The sequence below is a fragment of the Crocuta crocuta genome, unplaced genomic scaffold, assembly GCF_008692635.1.
Source record: "Crocuta crocuta isolate KB4526 unplaced genomic scaffold, BGI_CrCroc_1.0 scaffold299, whole genome shotgun sequence".
In the NCBI taxonomy this organism is placed as follows: domain Eukaryota; kingdom Metazoa; phylum Chordata; class Mammalia; order Carnivora; family Hyaenidae; genus Crocuta; species Crocuta crocuta.
Window position 1 is genome coordinate 7,087,430 of NW_027532747.1, and position 18,458 is coordinate 7,105,887.

At 51.3% G+C, this 18,458-nt stretch overlaps 1 protein-coding gene across 1 annotated transcript in view; it reads left to right on the top strand.

Annotated features, from left to right (window-relative positions):
- CLMN (calmin) overlaps nucleotides 1–18,458 on the top strand; it is a 35,091-nt gene that overhangs the window by 12,298 nt on the left and 4,335 nt on the right. Inside the window, exons 5-10 of the mRNA XM_077780833.1 lie at nucleotides 1,659–1,751; nucleotides 4,013–4,203; nucleotides 6,068–6,261; nucleotides 8,105–8,187; nucleotides 13,142–14,806; nucleotides 18,009–18,205. Coding sequence (XP_077636959.1) covers nucleotides 1,659–1,751; nucleotides 4,013–4,203; nucleotides 6,068–6,261; nucleotides 8,105–8,187; nucleotides 13,142–14,806; nucleotides 18,009–18,205 — 2,423 coding nt within the window. The remainder of the gene's footprint in view (nucleotides 1–1,658; nucleotides 1,752–4,012; nucleotides 4,204–6,067; nucleotides 6,262–8,104; nucleotides 8,188–13,141; nucleotides 14,807–18,008; nucleotides 18,206–18,458) is intronic.

The window sequence follows — 18,458 nt, forward strand, 5'->3', positions numbered from 1 at the left end:
CCTCCACCCCCCCCACCCCCAGGCACTGGGGAAGCCCACAGCTCACTCAGGAAGGCCTGGTCCCTGTCATCCGCCGGGGCTGGTCCCCCAGCCTGCTCAGTGCCTCCCTGCAAGGCGGCTCTGTCATCTTCTCACTTGGGAACGCTTCCCTGAAAGCTCAGCTCAGAGAGGCGCGCTCGGCTGCCTTCCAGGTAGGAGCGAAGTCCCGGATGATCACATTGAGCGCTTTGATCGCCCTGCGTTGGAAGAGTGCAGTGAGCCACTGAATGGAGGGGCTGTCGGTGCAGGGGGGGCAGGAGACAGCAAGCCAGTATGGCACGTGACGCATCACATGGGCAGGTGCCAGCCCTGACGTGTGCGGAGAGAACACTGGACCTGAATTCGATCAGCTGTATTATTCACGATATTGACAACGCACTCCAGCCTGCGGTGATGAGCTCCTGCTGCCTGAGTTAGAAACTCTCTGCAAGATGGACCAGAGCCAGGGAGTTCAGGGGTTTCTCTCCCCCACCAGGAAACCAGCCCTATCGATCAGGGTGAGCGGGTGAGATCTGAGAGCCGTGTGGAATGTCTGTAAAAGACCCCAGGAAAAGGGAGGAAGGAGTATTTGTGCAGGACGCTCGCCCCGTGCTTCTTTCCGGAGTGTGCTGGCAGAATTTTGCAGGGTGGATTTGAGGGCGTTACCTGGACTTGTGTTAATTTTCCTCCCTCCCCCAAAGAATGGATTTGCACTTTTGTAAAGGAGCTGTGAAGAAAGAAGCAAGCGTTATATCGCCAGCTCTCAAGCGTGTATCCCCCAGCCCTTTCCAGAAGACGGGCGCAGACGCCTGATCTGTGTCCTGAGATCCTGTTTGCGGGAGAAAATGACGACTTGGCCAGCGGTCCTCGAACCTGAGTGTGTACATCAGAATCACCTCGCTGGTTCAGATGCACGTGGCTGGGCTCCGCTCTGGGGCTTCCTGCTTCCGCAGGACTAGGAGAGAATTTGCAGTCTAACCAAATCCCGGGCAGTGCTGCTACCCCTGGCCCAGGGAACACACGTTGAGAACGAACGCCTTAGGAATTCACCAAAGCATCAGCCTGTGGTCAGAATGTAGTTAAATAAACCGGGAATCCCCTAAGAGTTTCTATAATAGATGCATTTAACCAGGATGTAATTTAATCAGGGTGTAAGCCTTATCCCAACGCACTGTTTGTAACTAGCAGCGGGTAATTATCCATCATGGTCCACGACTGGTTATGTCGGTGTTCTCCATTTGTCCAGAAACGTGTTGCATCTGGGGGTTTGACAGTGGTAGTGCAGCAGACAGACAGACCTTCCCTGGATATGTGTCCCTGCCATGTTACATGTGGCCTCTGTGACATTTCCTTCCCTGAAATGTCGGGATAATAGAAGTACCTACATTGTGGGCTTGCTGTGGGTCCGACCGAATTCATCCTTACAAGGAGCTTAGACAAGGCTTGGCACGTGGTAGATACAATGCATGTGTTCATTAAATGCACTTACATTCGTTTTGCACGCTGGGGTCCTGAAGGTGGCCGTGGGCAGCACTGGGCGATACAGGGGAGAAGGAGATAGGTCCATGAGGGCATCAGAAAACAACCGGTTACAACCTGCTTGAGCAGCCCAGCTAAGCTCATAAATTGCTTCTCCCCAGGTAAAGCTGGTTAGCATCGACGCAGCCGAAATAGCAGACGGCAACCCCTCGTTGGTTCTCGGGCTGGTGTGGAACATTATTCTCTTCTTCCAGGTAACTTCCTTTCCATAACACACAGCCACGATCTCCTAGAGCCTGCCTCATGCCAACAGGGCAGAGTGAGGCCAGACCGAGGGAGACTGGGAGGCCCTGCTTCTGATAGAGTTGGACTTCTCTGTTTCTTGCAAAAGAACCAGACAAATGCAGCTGCCAAAGTCCCCGTGATTTTAATAGCGACCTGAGCTCTGTTCTCCAGAAGAGTCTAGCCATCCTCTTGGGATTTAGAGAGCTAATATTTGCTTCAGAAAATATTTTTGTTCTAAAGTGTCACAAAAACTGGGGAGTTACTTGTGATCAAAAATTGAACTTGGAGTTACTTTCCTAAAATGACTCGTGCGCAGCAGATGTAAATTAAAGAGCTGGAATGAAAGATAGGGGTAGAAAGAGGCATCCGTGCCAGGCCGCTGTGTGCTCTCTGTCCTTGGCGGCTTCAGCCTCTGTTCAGAAATGCAGATTCTATAGGGAAACCCAGGATCTGTGGCTGGTGTTTGAAGGTCGTATTTATTTATTTATTTATTTATTTTTAAATGTTTTTATTTATTTCTAGGAGAGAGAGAGAGAGACAGCATGAGNCCACGAACCGCGAGATCATGACCTAAGCGAAAGTCGGACGCTTAACCGACTAAGCCACCCAGGCGCCCCTGAAGGTCGTATTTAAAACTGCTCGAGTTCAGGGGTATCTGGGTGGCTCAGTCGGTTAAGCGTCCGACGTTGGCTCAGGTCATAATCTCACGGTCCTTGAGTTCGAGCCCCATGTCGGGCTCTGCACTGACAGCTCAGAGCCTGGAGCCTGCTTCGGAGTCTGTCTCCCTCTCTCTCTGCCCCTCCCCTGCTCACACTCTGTCTCTCTCTCTCTCTCTCAACAAAAAATTTAAAAAAACAAAACAAAACAAAACTTGAGTTCTTATCCCTGAAGAGGAGGGAGTAAGGAATCGCATCTTCTGAAATAGAAAGTCATGACTCATTATTTAGCTGTCCTCCTACGAGTAAAAATGACCTGCAGAAAGGTGACTTGCCAGAGGGGAATATGCACAAATAAGGTGTAGGGACAATAGATTGAGTTTTATGTGAGCCTTGAGCTTAAAACAACCAAAGGCTGTCTCTCTGAGCCTCAGTTTCCACATCTGTGAAATGGGAGCAGTGGTCAGCCCTGTGGGAAAGCCCTCTGTCAAGTGTACAGTGTTAAATACAGGCTTCGGTTACTAATGTTTGCTATTAAACCCTCAGATACTGGAAATATTCTGTGCGAAAAGTCATGGCCTTAAATCCATCCATCCATGCATCCATCCATGCATCCATCCATCCATCCATCCATTCATTCCGTAAATGTCTGTTGAGTTTCTATGTGTTGGGCCCTGCACACATCAAGTTCTGACTCTATGGGGTCATGGACAAGACAGTCCCATGGTATGGAGCCCTGTGGGTGAAGGTTATGGTCAGGCTGTGCGCAGGGTGTTGTCAGAATGCCAAGAGGGAGCACCTACCCCAGAGGAGGGAGGGGAGTGAGGAATACTTCCTGGAGGAAGTGACACCAGAGCTGGGTTTTGAAGGATAAGTAGGAGTGCGTTATACCAGTTTGCTGACTTTGCTGGGCTTGCAGACTCCCTGGGGGTGGTGTTGAAATGCAGACTATGATGCTGTGCGTCTGGGGCAGGGCCTGGGATTCTGCGTTTCTCACAAGGGCCATGTGGTAGGAGCCACATTTTGAGGAGCCGGGGATTTGGTGACGGAGGGAAGGGACACGTAGGCAGCGGGACCAGGACACACTTAGGCATGAGGCTCGAAACAGCATCGTGCATTCTGGGCTGACAGGCACAAGAGGAAAGGGGTAGGTGGAACCTGGCCAGGGAGACCTTGCGTGAGTGAGTGTGTGTGTGTGTGTGTATGTGTGTCCATGCGGCCAAATCACAAAACAGAGAGATTCTGGAAAGTGGTGACCTTCCCAGCGAGGTGTCTGCAGGCACCACAAGCCACACGAAACGGTCCGGCCACCATACGGCCATCCAGAAGCCTCTTCTGCCTGGTTGGAGACCCAGTTGTACGTGAGCTGGACCCTCACGTGCAGCTTGTTAGTGTGACAATCACACAATCGTCAGTGTGATTTATGTGAACGATGAGATCATTGATGGCTTCTGTGTGCTGCCCCGTGTCCCGCATTAGGTTGACCTCATGCCAGGGCCATTCTTACCGGTAAGGTCTCTAACGCTTCGCCTTGTGGCCTGGGTCTGGGGTCTCAAATGCCATTTTCCTTCCAGATTAAGGAGCTCACGGGCAATCTCAGCAGGAACTCTCCATCTTCCAGCCTGTCACCTGGCTCGGCGGGCACAGATTCAGACTCTTCCTTCCCACCCACGCCCACCGCGGAGAGGAGCGTGGCGATATCGGTGAAGGATCAGAGGAGGGCCATCAGGACCCTGCTGGCATGGGTGCAGAGGAAAACGAGGAAGTAAGCCGTCACTCCCTGCCCCCACCCCCATGCTGTCGTCAGGCAGAGGGAGGGGGGCTTCCCTAGGAGAGGGCAGAGGATGAGGGCACCAGCATAGTATTCAATATGTGCCCGACACTTCATATAGACTCTGAGAGCAGGGAGTGCTGTGCATTTTCAGTTTCTGCACACGCAAAGCTGTATCCGCAGAGTGGTTTGCAGAAAACTAACGGGAGAATTTGAATACGAATCGAAGGGGCTTTGCCCCCCTTAAGTCCCAAAATAGGAAGGGTTTTTGGATCCTTATAACATGTACGTACTGATTGCTAAGCTTCAGGGCGTCTTTCAGGCTCTGCACCTGCTAACCCCTGATAACAAGGCTGTGACGTGGTGTGACCTCCACACTTGCAGGCCAGGGCTCTCGGCAGTTTTGTATCAGGTCTCTTACCGGCAGCCAGCTGACAGCCTCTGGGACCCTGGGCTGCAGCGGGCCTAGCTGGGAAGCTAGGCCACGTGTAGTGAGAGCCACACCCGACGAGGGGCCACCCAGCTCTGCCACGTCTGCATGGTACATCACAGCCACGCCTGTGCATCGGTAACTTATCACCGCCTGCTCCCAGGAGAGTTCGGGTGAAGTGGAGTGAGCTCAGGAAAGCACCTTGCGCTTTACCAGCGCTTAATGACCCCTCACACATCGGGTCCTTTGTCCCTGGTATATGGAGATAAAACATGAAAGAAAAAAGAAAGAGTTGGATGTTTGGATTTTGACTGAGAGGCTGAGCATGATAGAGTGGATTAATGTAAACATCCGTTAGACGGGGATCACCCCAAAGAAACCCCGTTGCCAGGAGGTAGGGTGACCATCATGGAGAGGATGTGTCCGTGGGATCATGGGACAGTCCTGTGTCTCCATCGTGGCAGCGGTGGCGGCCACAGGGTCTGTACTTAACAAAGTGGCGTGGACTGCGTACCACCCCCATGGGAATGACACAGCCCAATCCTAACAAGGTCTGCGGCTCCCAGGCTCGTGGCACCGTCAGCGTCCCGCCTTTGATGCCACACTCAGTACACTCGGTGACGTAAGGGGGAAGCCAGGGGAAGCCGGATGGACGGCAGAGGAGTGCTCTTACTGCTTCTACAGCTTCTTAGGAATTGCAAACAATTGCTAAATAAAAATAGTTTGTAAGAGAGTTCCGTGGCCCCAGCTGGAAGCTGGGCGGCCTCCCAGGGGACGGGCTCTAAAGGAAACAGGTGCCTGGCAGTATTGACTATCTTTGCCCCTCACTTTTAAATTGGTGGTGTGATTTGTGTGAATAATGAGATAAAAATTGGTGGCTTCTGTGTGCTACCCCATGTCGTGTGTTAGGTTGACCTTACGCCATGGCCATTCTTCCGGGTGAGATCTCCCGCTTCGCCATCACAGCCGCCAAGAGGTCACAGCCAGGCGGTCCCCGTTTTACAACTGAGGAGTCTGAGGGCCAGAGAGAACGCGTGACTTGTAGCCCTGGGAACACACCGGGTGGGGGTGGGGCGGCCAGGAGGTGAACTTGGGGTCTTTCTGGCTCCATTTTTCACACACCCGTATTTGCTAGTTTGCCCATCACAGAAAAGCGAGCACTGTGTAGAGTTGTTGTTAACGTGTTGGGGAATCTGGGCCCATTTTGCCAGCTCACGTGTAACACACACTTTTCTATTTTGTTTCTCTGGACACGGAGATGGAGCGGTGAGTATAGCGTTCCCAGGACTCCGGGCCAGAGGCGTCCTCGCCGGCGGCTCCTGGCCCCGCTCGGAGGCCAGCGAGGCTGCCGCATGGACACCCTCACTGTGGGGGACAGGGATTCACTTCCTGACCCGCATCACGGCCGCCGCGGCCGCTCTGCTTCAGGTATGGGGTGGCGGTGCAGGACTTCGCGGGCAGCTGGAGAAGCGGGATGGCGTTCCTGGCCGTGATCAAGGCCATCGACCCCAGCCTGGTGGACATGAAGCAGGCCCTGGAAGACTCCATGCGGGAGAACCTGGAGAAGGCCTTCCGCATCGCACACGAGGCCCTTCACATCCCCAGGCTGCTGGAGCCCGAAGGTGACACTGCTGCCCCCCTTTCTCTTTCTTCCTTTTGAACCATTTGTATCACATCTGTAACACATGCTGTCCGTGTCGAAAATTTGGGAAAATACAGGAAAATCGAATGAAGACATTTTTATGTTTGCCGTACTCCTACCCCTTAGTATTTTTCTATGCATCTCATTATAGTTTGTTTGTTTGTTTGTTTTTTACAGAATTGAGATCATTCAGTGTATGTAGACAGATGACCCTTAAACCGCACGCGCGTTGGGGTGCTGACTGCCCCCTGCCCACAGTTGAAAATCCATGTATATGGGGCCTGCCGTGGCTCAGTAGATTGAGTGTCCGACTTCAGCTCGGGTCATGATCTCGCAGATCGTGAGTTTGAGCCGCCCGTCGGGCTCACTGCTGTCAGCACAGAGCCTGCTACACAACTCTGTTCCCCCATCTCTCTCTCTCTCTGCCCATTCCCCCTCAAAAATAAACAAACATTAAAAAAAATCCATGTATAACTTCTGACCCCCCAGAAATTGAATTTCGAATAGTCTACTGTTGACCAGAAGCCTTACCAATAGCAGGAAAATTAACACGTTACGTACGTTATATGGGTGCATGCTACATTCTTACAGTAAAGGAAGCTAGAGGAAAGGAAACGTTATTAAGAAAATCGTAAGGAAGAGAAAGTGCATTTATAGTACTGTACTGATCCAAAAAATGCATATAAATGGACCCACACGATTCAAACCCGCGTTGCTCAAGGGTCCTCTGTAGCTGTGTATTTTACCGTTGTTTTTATTAAGGTTTATTGTTTTAATTCCAGTACAGTTAACATACAGTGTGGCTAGTTTTAGGAGTGCTGTCTAGTGGCTCCATGATTCTATATATTGCTCAGTGCACAACATGATAAGTGTACTCTTCATCTCCATCACCTATTGGTATTTTACTTTTTTTACTTGCCATTAAGTACATTAATTAATTAATTATGTCCTTAATTATGACATAAGCACTCTGCCTGTTGCTGTCATGTCTTTGTTATATGTTTTTATGGCTGCACAATGGTCCATCTAGGGGGCATCACAAAATTTACTTAGGTCTTCCACGGGTAGACATTGAAGTTTTTCCAGAAGAGTCCTGTTTCTATACAACATGCGGTAAACCTCTTGCTGAATAGTGCTCAGGGTGCATCTCAAGGTTATTTCCTTCATGACCAGATCCCGTCCATGGAATACCAGAGTAGAAAAGTACATACCTTTTTAAGGCGCTTGGCTGCCTGTCAGATTGATTTCCACGTGACTTGGGCTGCTCTGGGACTCCCTCCAGCAGGGAGTCAGGGTCACGGCTCACCGGACTCGCTGATGGGGCCAGCCGAGTGTTGGCTGCTCCCGGTGGGGGAATTCAGACAGGAGGGACCAGGGGACAGCCTTGGGAAGGAGGAATCGTGGATTCTACTTCCCACCTCTTCTCTTCATCAGCCAGATGTGAGACTTTAGCCACATGATCCATCCCCTCTGGGCGCCCCTCTCCTCAAGCATAGAATAAAGAGGAAAAACCTCAGTGGTCTGCGGGGCTCTTCGCTAGCAAGCGTCCCTTGACCCTGTTTAAAACTCCCGTGGGACGCCTGGGTGGCTAAGCGTCCAACTTCAGCTCAGGTTATGATCTCACCGTTGGTGAGTTCGAGCTCTGCTTTGGGCTCTGCTGACAGCTCAGAGCCTGGAAGCCTGCTTTGGATTCTGTGTCTCCCTCTCTCTCTACCCCTCCCCAGCTCGTGCTCTGTCTCTCTCTCAAAAATGAATAAATATTTTTAAAAAAATTAAAATTCCCATGCTGCTCGTCCTTCTGACTCTTGTGTCTCTCTCCACAGACATCATGGTTGACACCCCAGATGAGCAGTCCATCGTGACTTATGTGGCACAATTTCTGGAACATTTCCCGGACCTGGAGGCTGTATGTTGTTTCCTTACCTTTGATTCAGAAACGATTTCCCTCCGCTGGCTGTCAGACGGAGCTCTGATGAAATGAGCAGTAATAATCAAAACTGGGACTCAAGTCCCCTGAAGGTTGCCTTGGCGCATTTTAATTTCAGAATCATGGATGAGACGCTTTACATTTATTCTCTTATCATTTTTAAATGTTTATTTTATTTTTGAGAGAGAGACCGAGCACACGAGCGAGCAGGGGAGGGACAGAGAGAGAGGGAGACGGAGAACCCCAAGCGGGCTCTACGTTGTCAGTGCACAGCCCGACGTGAGGCTTGAACCCACAGACCATGAGATCATGACCTGAGCCGAGACCAAGAGTCAGATGCTTAACTGACTGAGCTGTGCAGGCGCCGTCAGATGATTTACATTTAACAGCAGGATGGGAAGTTGGACAGCCATCCCTCTTGCAAACGTCTTCCCCTACTACACTTGACTAAGACTATAAAGGATGCTCCCTTGTAATGGCAATCGGACACCTGATTCTTTAGCTGTCAGATGGAACATTCTAGCAGTTTACCGGATTTTATCTGAGTGTGAAAAATTATAAAGGACAGTGACATTTGAAAAGCAAGTCTTCTGGGGTGCCTGGTGGCTCCGTGGATTAAGCATCCGACTTCAGCTCAGGTCATGATCTCACAGTCAGTGAGTTCGGGCCCCGCATCAAGTTCTGTGCTGACGGCTCAGAGCCTGGACCCTGCTTTTGATTCTGTGTCTCCTTCTCTCTCTGCTCCTCCCTCGCTCGCTCTCTGTCTCTCTCTGTCTTTCAAGAATGAATAAATGTTTAAAAAAGTTTTTTTAAAAAGCACATCTTCTTAAAAAAAGAAGAAAAGCACAGTTTCTGATTTTCAGAATCCCAGACTGCACTTGGAGCCAAATCAGACCTTTCAGAAGTTGTCATAGCTCCAAGCTCAGCCTTGAGGTGATACAAGTGACAGCACCAATGTGACAACAGACCTTTCTTGAAAGCATTGGTGATTGACTGTGCTCGCTCAGGGCGACTCAGCCATAAGCTGGAAGGATGAAAGTCCCTGACCTTGTACCGCTTTGTCCTATGAGCCCAGACAGTCACCACGCAAGCAAACACATAATTTGGGGTAATGGGAGGTACTAGACAGAAATAAAATTAGCACGAAGAGCTCATGCGCACAGGGGAAGGAGGGCTGCACTTTGCGCTGGAGGCCGGTCAGGGAAGCGCCCTGCGTGCGTATCCGGGGTGACCGCCCTCACGATCAGACACGGCTTGATGTCATTATCCTCATAGATGAGAACGCAGATCATTGAAGAAGCTCACGGGCCTCTCCAGGATCACAGCTCCCAAGTATAGCTTCCACGGGTAGACATTGAGGTTGCTTCGAAAAGAGTCATGTTTCTATACAACACGCGGTAAACCTCTTACAGAATAGAGCTCGGGGCGCATCACAGGATTATTTCCTTTGGGACTAGAAGGAAATATTTCCACGGACACATGGAATACCAGAGTAGGAAAGTGCTTGCCTTTTTAAGGCACTTGGCTGCCTGTCAAGGCTGGGGTCTGACCCCGGCTCTCTGTGACTCCACACTTCTGGCTCTTGGGTCCCTGACAACCTACGGCTGAAACTGAGGCCCCATTTTGTGCAGCTCAAAAGAGCCAGATGGGGTCCTCCTTGGCCACGGCTTTGATTCCATTCCCTTTCTGCTGGCCCGTGGCCCATCAGTCCCTGAACCACAGATCACTTCCCAGGGAGCTTTAGAAGAAGGAATTCCGTGGGCTGGAAGTGGCAGTTCTGCCACTTGAAGCTGTGTGACCTTGAGCTGCTTGCTTAGTGTCGCTGATACAAGTCTGTATGAGGTGTCATCAGTGAAATGAAAATCTTACCCGCACTTCAGAGTGGTGTCAAGAATAAGTAGATGGTGTAGAGTGCCCAGTCTTCTGCCTGCTACAACAGTCAATGCTCAGCAAATGGCAGTAATTGTCACTGTTTTTGTAATTCAGTTTTCCTAGGCCGTCGCTAGATTTGGAAATAGGAGACACCAGGGCTTTTTTAGCCCTGAGTTCTAGAGCTGTAGGCAGAATTCGAAATCGGGTGAAACTTACCATGTCTGTGTGAGTCAGGGTCACAGCCACGATGCAGCTCATCTAATACTTGGATCTCCCCAGTGCTGGGGTCCCAGGTGGGGGCTGGGAAGGGAGAGATTGAATGAAATATGACACCTGGGGAAAGTGGTCCTGATTCACAGACACAGTGGACCCCTGGAGAACTGGCCATGTACTTCCCCAGGGGAATACAGATGGCAAGTCCTGGTGAATCTAGACACCCACTGAACTATTCCTGAACAATTCAGCTGAGTTTAGTTCATTTTATTTACTTATTTTAAATGTTTATTCATTTATTTTGAGAGAGCGCTCAGAGGAGGGTCAGAGAGAGAGACAAGCCCAAGTAGGCTCTGCTGTCAGCGCGGAGCCTGATGTGGGGCTTGATCACATGAACCGGGAGATCATGACCTGAACTGAAATCAAGAGTCAGATGCTTAACTGACTGAGCCACCCAGGCGCCCCAAGTTTAGTTTATTTTAATAAGCCTTTGGTAAGCCCTGGTCAGCCATGTACCAGACCCTGCCCCTAACTTTATGGCCCAAAATATGGTTTATTTGGGTAAATATATCATAAGTACTTGGAAAGAATGTCTTATACAGTGACACATCCTCTCTCTCTCTCTCTCTCTCAAAAGAAAAGAAAAAGAAAGAATTGACATTCTTTCAATACCAATTAGGTTGAGTCGGTTAATATGCTCTTTTTTTTTTTTTTTTTAATTTCTAGGAGAGAGAGAGAGAGAGCATGAGCAGGGGAGGGTCAGAGAGAGAGGGAGACACAGACTCTGAAATAGGCTCCAGGCTCTGAGCTGGCAGTCAGCACAGAGCCCGACGCGGGGCTCGAACCCACGAACCGCGAGATCATGACCTAAGTGAAAGTCAGACGCTTACCCAACTAAGCCACCCAGGCGCCCCTAATATGCTCTTCTAATATTCTGTACACATACTATGTTTTTCCTACATTTCCTGTCAGCGTGAGGGGGAAGAGGTTAAAAATTCTCCCACTTGGGGCTGTGGATTTGTTTCTTGGTTCTGTTAGTTTTTGCTTTACAGTGTCCACGCTATGCTGTACATGCACGCACATTTAAGATTGTTGTATCTTCCTGATGGCTCGGTCATTGTATTTTTCCGCAATTTCAACCTTTGCCTGGAAGTCTACTTTATGTGATAAGATCCCAGCTTTCATACGATTAGTGTAAGCATGATAGATCTCTTTCTCTTTCCCTTCTGGTGTGTGTGCTCATATTTAAAGCCTAGCTCTGGTAAGTAGTATACAATTAGGTCTTATTTTTTATCTATTCTGACAAGAATTAATGTGTCACCTTATTAGCGTATTTCCCAACTATTTACATAGATTTAACCTCCCATCATGATTATTGATTTCATGGCCCTCCCTGTTCTATGCTCCTTTGTCCTTCCTACCTAACATTTTTTTGGATTATTAGATAATTGGTTTTGGTTTCTGTCGTACCTCCTCTTTTGGCTTTTTGGCCACAACTTCTCATTTTATCTTTGAAGTAGTTTCTCTAGGGATAAAAAAAACTTACCTTGAACCTACTTTAGACTGCTTTGAATTACTATTATACCACTTAACAGTAAAACACGCATTTTAGGCATCTTTATGTAACAGTGTAATTCCATTCACTTCTCTATTCCTTTGTGCTATGATTGTCATTTACTTTACTTCTACATGTGTTTTAATGGCCAATGCTTTGTTCTTATTATTGCTTTCAACAGTCAGGAGACTTTTTAAGGAGAGCTTTTAAATGGTCTTCTATATTGACCATATAGTTAGCAATTTAGGTACTTTTCATTCCCTCTTTCAGATCCAAGCTTCCATTTGTGGTCACTTTCCTTTAGCCTCCAGAACTACTTTCCTTTGTATTTCTTGTAGTCTTTGTTAAATCATTACTTTTGGAGTCTTTTATTTGCTAGTTCTAACCCTGGGTGGTATTTGAGTCTACATCTAATGATTGTTGTTTCTCTTGATTGTGGGTCTCATTCTCCTGCTTCTCCATGTCTGAAAACTTCTTATTTTGTGCCAGACCTGCTATAAAAAAGAAGAGTAGCGACTGAGGCAGCCACCATTTCCCCCCCAGAGAAGGTGTAGCCTTTTCCCAAACCAGGATCTGATTGAGGAACTGATTGTTTTGGCTTTCTCAGGAGTCGGTAGCAGCGACGCCGCAGTTTTAATGTCAGCTCTCTGGTTTCAAATGATTTTCGGATGAGGTCAGCCGACTCTCTCTGCCAGGGCGCTGGAAGCCAAGCACTACAAGGCTGCTCTCTGCTTTTCGGCTCTGCTCTCACTCTCAGCTGTTTCTTACTTAACAAACGCCCCTGTGTGTTGAGAATTAGTATATGAAGAGAATTGGTTTTGTACTGGGGGCACCTCCATATTGGATCTCTCACGCTGGCCCGTGCAGTCAGTAAAGATGATCTTGGGTAAGTTCACTCTCCTATCCATATCAGACGAGTCAGGAGCCCACTAGTCTGAAGCAGCTGACACTCACATAGGAAGGGCTCAACCTTCCCTAGGGTTTCATTTGTTGAGATTTCTTGGCCTCCATAGTTTTTAAAAACCCATTTTTTTTTTAGCATGTCTGGTATTTTCACGTTTCAGCAGGAGCATCCATCTGCCTCTCTTAAATTTTTTTTTTTAATGTTTTTTATTTATTTCTAGGAGAGAGAGAGAGAGAGANCGCTCCATCTGCCTCTCTTAATTAGAGTACTTCTTGCGTTCATTCTGAAATGGCTTTTTCCACGCTGGTTTCTGTTGTATGAGGGGGGAATAGACACTGTACTCAGACACTCCTCTGATTGATTTCATGTCATCCTACGTCTCTTCCCAGGAGGATTTCGTGGATTCGGATAAAGAAGCCCCTATCGAGTCCACCTTTGTCCGCATCAAAGAAACACCTTCTGAACAGGAGAGCACAGTCTTCCTTCTGACCGAAAATGGCGAGCGAGCCTACACCATCAACCACGAAGCCAGCCACCCGCCGCCCTCCAAAGTCTTTGTCTGTGACAAGTCCGAGAGCGCGAAGGAGCGCTTCCTGGATGGTGTGCCCAGTCGGGCGCTGACAGACAGCTCCACCGAGTTCATGCACCAGATCATCGACCAGGCCCTCCAAGGGGTCCCAGGGAAGGCCAGCAGCACCAGTGAGCCATCTCCAGAATCTTCCATCTTATCATCCAGAAAGGACAACCGGAGGTCCAACTCTTTGCCAGTCAAGAAGACCGTGCACTTCGAGGCGGACACGCTCAAGGATGCTTCTTGCAGTAAAGACCCTTTCTACGGTCAAGACCTTCGCTTTGAAGGGAGCCCGAGAGGGACAAAGGACTCGTTGTTGAAGCAGGATGGGGACGTCCTGGCAGTTGAGATTGCCGAGGAAAAGCTGAAACCGGAATCCCCAAAGGTTTCGGAAGCAGCCTCTGACGAGTCGCCTGGTGACGAGTCTTCGGTGCACGGGGAGATCAATCATTCGCAGACTTCCAAGAGTTGCCCCTCATGGAACGGGTCACCAGAGGGTGCAGCCAACGGCGGGGAGGAGGAGAGTCGTCCCCTGTCGCCCCTCGGGGACAACACCGTTATAGCTGACTCCTTGCAGATCAAGGTCAAGCTGCTGACCGTAGAAGCGATGGACGAGGAAGACTGTTTTGAAGGCATACCTTTAAAAGCCTCTAAGTTCAACAGCGACCTAATAGATTTTGCCTCGACCAGCCAGGCCTTCGGTGAGGTTCCCGAGCCTCACGAGAAGAAACCTGTCGAGGAAGAGGTTTCGGAGAATCGTGCTGAGCGGTTGGGGAAGAGGAGAAGTAAATCCGCCCACCAGAGGAAGGACTCGGACGAGTCCCCAGAGAGGCTTGACAAGCAGGACCCTGGGCAAGAAGACCAAGGCTGCTCTTTGGCCCCCGAGGAGGCGCCGGTGGATAGAAAGCCGGAAGTGTACGAGAAGCCCAAGCGCAAGTCCACGCGGCGCCGTCAGGGCGAGGACGAGGTGGAGAATGTTGGGCCGCAGGGGCCGGGCGGGGAGCTGCCCTCCGACCCCCCGAGCAGCAGTGCCAGCCTGGAGACCCTGCGCAGCCGCAGCGAGGAAGGCCTGGACTTCAGGCCCTCCCCACCCCTGTCCAAGGTCTCCGTCATTCCCCACGAGCTTTTCTACTACCCGCATTACGAGGTGCCCTTGGCTGCCGTGTTGGAGGCTTATGCGGAAGGCTCGGAGGATTTGAAACCCGAGGACCTGGATATGGAGGAGCCAGAGGACTATCTGTGTGATCTGGGGCCCGGGGACGAGGTGGAGGAGGCAGAGGAGGCCAGGGACGAGGCCGAGGAGGCCGAGGTCTCTCGGAACAGCTGTAGCTTCGAGGAGGTCCCCAAGGCCATCATCCCGGCCCCAAGTACCGACAGGGGTGCAGAGGGCACCGGACCAGCCTTGGAGCCCGCGCCCCCGTCTCCACAGGAAGACCACCAGCAAGAGGAGACCCAAGAGAGTGGCTCTGTGGACGGCCATCAGGTACGGGACCCCTGGGCCCTGCACGGGGATTCGGCTTTCCTCTGGGGCTCCGCTGCAGCCCCCACTAGGGGGCGCTTCAGCCAGTTTAAGGAGGCGCTTCTTCACTCAGCCTCAGACCAAGGCAAGGGCTGGCCCCTGAGAGGAGCCCTCCTGAGAGTGTGGGCCTTGGGTGCCCCCCTGGCCTCCCGGAGCCCCGCCCCTGCCCTCAAGGCGGCCAAGAGGAGGGAATGAGGCTCTGTTTGAGGGCCCAGTGTCATAGCAGTAATAACTGGAAATGGTGACCGTAGCCACACCTACTGTGTGCTTAGCAAACCCTGGGTCCCGCCTCCCGCCGCCCCAGAAAACCTCACATCTGACTCTCGCCCTTCTTTTTGAAGGTTGCCTGTTGGCGCAGTTGTCTGGCCCCTGGGCTTAGACGTGGGGGACACACACTTCGAATTTTAGCAACTGAGCCCACACTTATCTGCCACTTGATGTCCCCATTTCATCTGGCCCGGCAGCTCCAGGGGCCGTCGGCGTGGGCAGCGATAGGGTGCAGGGGGCCCTGACCCGCCCCCCCTCTTCGTCCTCTCCCTTCCCTCCCCTCCAGCCAAGCCAGCCTCCCCCCACCTCCCAGGCACACCACAGTTTGCTCTGCCCCTCCCCCCATATGACACTTGGCAAGGACTCATTCCTCTTCCAAGCCCAGTGCTAATGACACCTCCTCCCAGGAGCCTTCCCAGCTTCTCCCCGGGCAGTTGTTTCTAGTCTATAGCCAGTGACACAGGACAGCTCTCTGCTCTTCTCCCTAACCTGGTTTGGTGGCTTGTGATTTTCCCTCCCAGGAGGGAGTGAGGGCTGGTGTTTTAATCCTCAGATTCTGGAGAGCAGCCCGGCAAGGCTGGCGGTGCAGGAAACAAAGGTGGATTGCATGACGGTTTGGGCAGGGGGTGGGGGGGTGTAAGGTGGACACAGGGTAAATTAAACACCAAGGTAAATGATGGAGCTCTGGCTCATGGCAGGGGCGCGTCTAGGCCGAGCGAAGGACCGGAAGGTGCTCTGCAAGAGAAAGGGACATCAGCAGCCTTAAGAGACATTTAGGGTCTAGATAGACCGGAAGTGGGAGCTGGGTGGAACAGAATTCTCAGACACTAACAGCCTAGAGGCAAGCAGAGCGGGACCACCGTGCTCTGTCTGCCTTTGGGTGGAAAAGAGAGTGGGGTGGCTCCGCGGGCACCAGAGCCCACCTGCCACCTGCCACTTCTGCCCCCAGGGAGAGGACCCCAGTCCCGGGCCTCCCCCCTCCCGCCTGCCATCTTCCGACTTGCTGGAAGGCAGCCCAGCCCAGCAACCTCTGCCAGCAGGGGCCCCAAGATCCATCGGGGTAGACCTGGCCCTCGGTGAGATGGTGTCTTGGAGTCCCCAGGCTGGGGGACCGTGACACCAACTGCGGCGATGCTCTGGACAGCAGATCTCTTAGGACAAAAGAAAGGGGACCCAGTGGGGGGCAGGACGTAAGCCTACGTTGCTTTCCTGCCCCTCTGTGCTATTTAAAATGGCTTATTAGCAGCCAGTTCCTCTCCCCGGACTGACTGACTGCAGCCTGCAGACACGCCGCTTCCTTCTCTCCTGCTTCACAAAGAGGAGAGTCGTTTGCCAAAAGCAGGTTGTGCTTGTCCGTGTGCCCAGCATGCGGACAGGTGATTTGGGGTGTGGCGGAAGGAGCCCTGAGCCGGGAGTGAGACCGAGTGGTGTAGATTTCAGTCCGCCTTACACTGAACGGGGCGTGGGCCCTGAGGAGAGCTTCCGTTCCTGGGCACAGTTTGCCACTGTCTGCGTCTTGGGCTCGGAGCTGCCTCCTCTGGCTGCCCCGCATCCAACGAGCAGGCACCCCCTGCACCCAAGTGCACTGGTCCTTGGCTCCCCGATGTAGCCCGGGTAGTCCCGTGGGTGAGCAGAGGGAGGGCCTGTCGCCCAAGATGATGGGTGAGGTCTGCCTGGCAGAGAAGATGACACCGAAGCCTTCCTCTGATACCTGACCCTTCTTTTTAAAAGGAAAAAAAACGGGGTGCCTGGGTGGCTCGGTCATATAAGCATCTAACTTCGGCTCAGGTCCTGATCACATGGTTTGTGGGTTTGAGCCCCATGTCGGGCTCTGTGCTGACAGCTCGGAGTCTGGAGCCTGCGTCGGATTCTGTCTCGCTCTCTCTCTGCCCCCACTCCACTCAGGCTTGTCTCTCTCTCTCAAAAATAAATAAACATTACAAAAATTTTAAAAAAGGAAAAATAAACTTTCCAATGAGATCAGAAAATGGAAAGTTTCTTTTTCTAGTCTTTAAAAAAAGTCTTTTCAGAGCACCAGGGTGGCTCAGTCGGTTAAGCGTCTGACTTCGGCTCAGGTCATGATCTCACGGTTCATGAGTTCGAGCCCCGCGTCGGGCTCTGTGCTGACAACCAGTTCAGAGCCTGGAGCCTGTTTTGGATTCTGTCTCCCTTTCTCTCTGACCCTCCCCTGTTCACACTGTCTCTCTTCCCCCTGCCTTTGCTGGGTCACATCTCTGGCATTTATTTGACAAGGAAGATGCTTTGACTGCGGTCCACATTAGAAAAATTTAAAAAATAATTAAAAAAGTAAATTAAAAAATGGGGAAAAATAAATTTTAAAAAGGGGAAGATGTCTTCCCATAAGCTACCTGTTTGCTGGTGTGTGTACCTCTCCCGGCCCAGGGGCCACATTTGCACCTGTTGGCCCACCTGGCTTCTAGCATTCGCTCCTCTCTTTAAGTGGGTGATGGCTGTGTGAGGGGCCCAGCCATCGCCCAACCGTATGGAACATCATTCACAGTAAATACTGTGTGGTATAGTGAAAAGAGACAGATAGTTATTACACCCATTTGACAGATGAGGAAACTGAGGGGGAGAGAGAAATAAAGTCGGTTGCTTAAGGTAACTCACACAGCCAGATCTTAGGGACTCTGAAACCCATGCTGTGTGTACAGTCTGTGGCCTTTGCACTCCTGCCCCCGGAGCCGGAGCCCGAGCCATTGTGGGGGTGGGCCTCCCTCCCATGGCAGGCTGTGCTGGAAGGAGTCCCCAGGAGGGGGCGCCCTAGCTTCCTGGAATTCAGGTGGAACGGAGCATCGCTAGGGGAAGGGGCGCGGCATCATGCACTCAGCACGCAGCCTGAAACGCTGACTTGTATCTGGTTGTCTGTGTCCTTAAGTCCCAGGAATTCGGAAACTCGGGAAACTTAGCAAACTCTTTAGAAGAAAAGGTAATGGGAGAATCAACCAGCAGTAAAAAGAAGGAAAAAAGGAAGCACGTGGACCACGTAGAAAGTTCAATGTTTATAGCGCCCGGCACCGTCCGATCCTCAGATGACCTAGAAGAAGACACTGGTGACCACAAAGTGCTCTCCAGGTATTTTATCACTGTCCTCTCACCCTAGGGACCGAGCTCGAGGCTTACTCCCTGAACTCGTATCATTCTTGGTTTCTGATTTAGGGGGGCAGGTGCATGGGGAGACCGGACAGCCGGACAGCAAGGGAAACACAGGTTCAAGGGAACCAGGTTCATACGAAAATTCATCTGGCCACTTGGTCGTTTGCCGGAATCAGAGACAGACCATCCTCATTCTTTGCACCCTTCCCCCCCACCCTGCCCCCACCTCGCC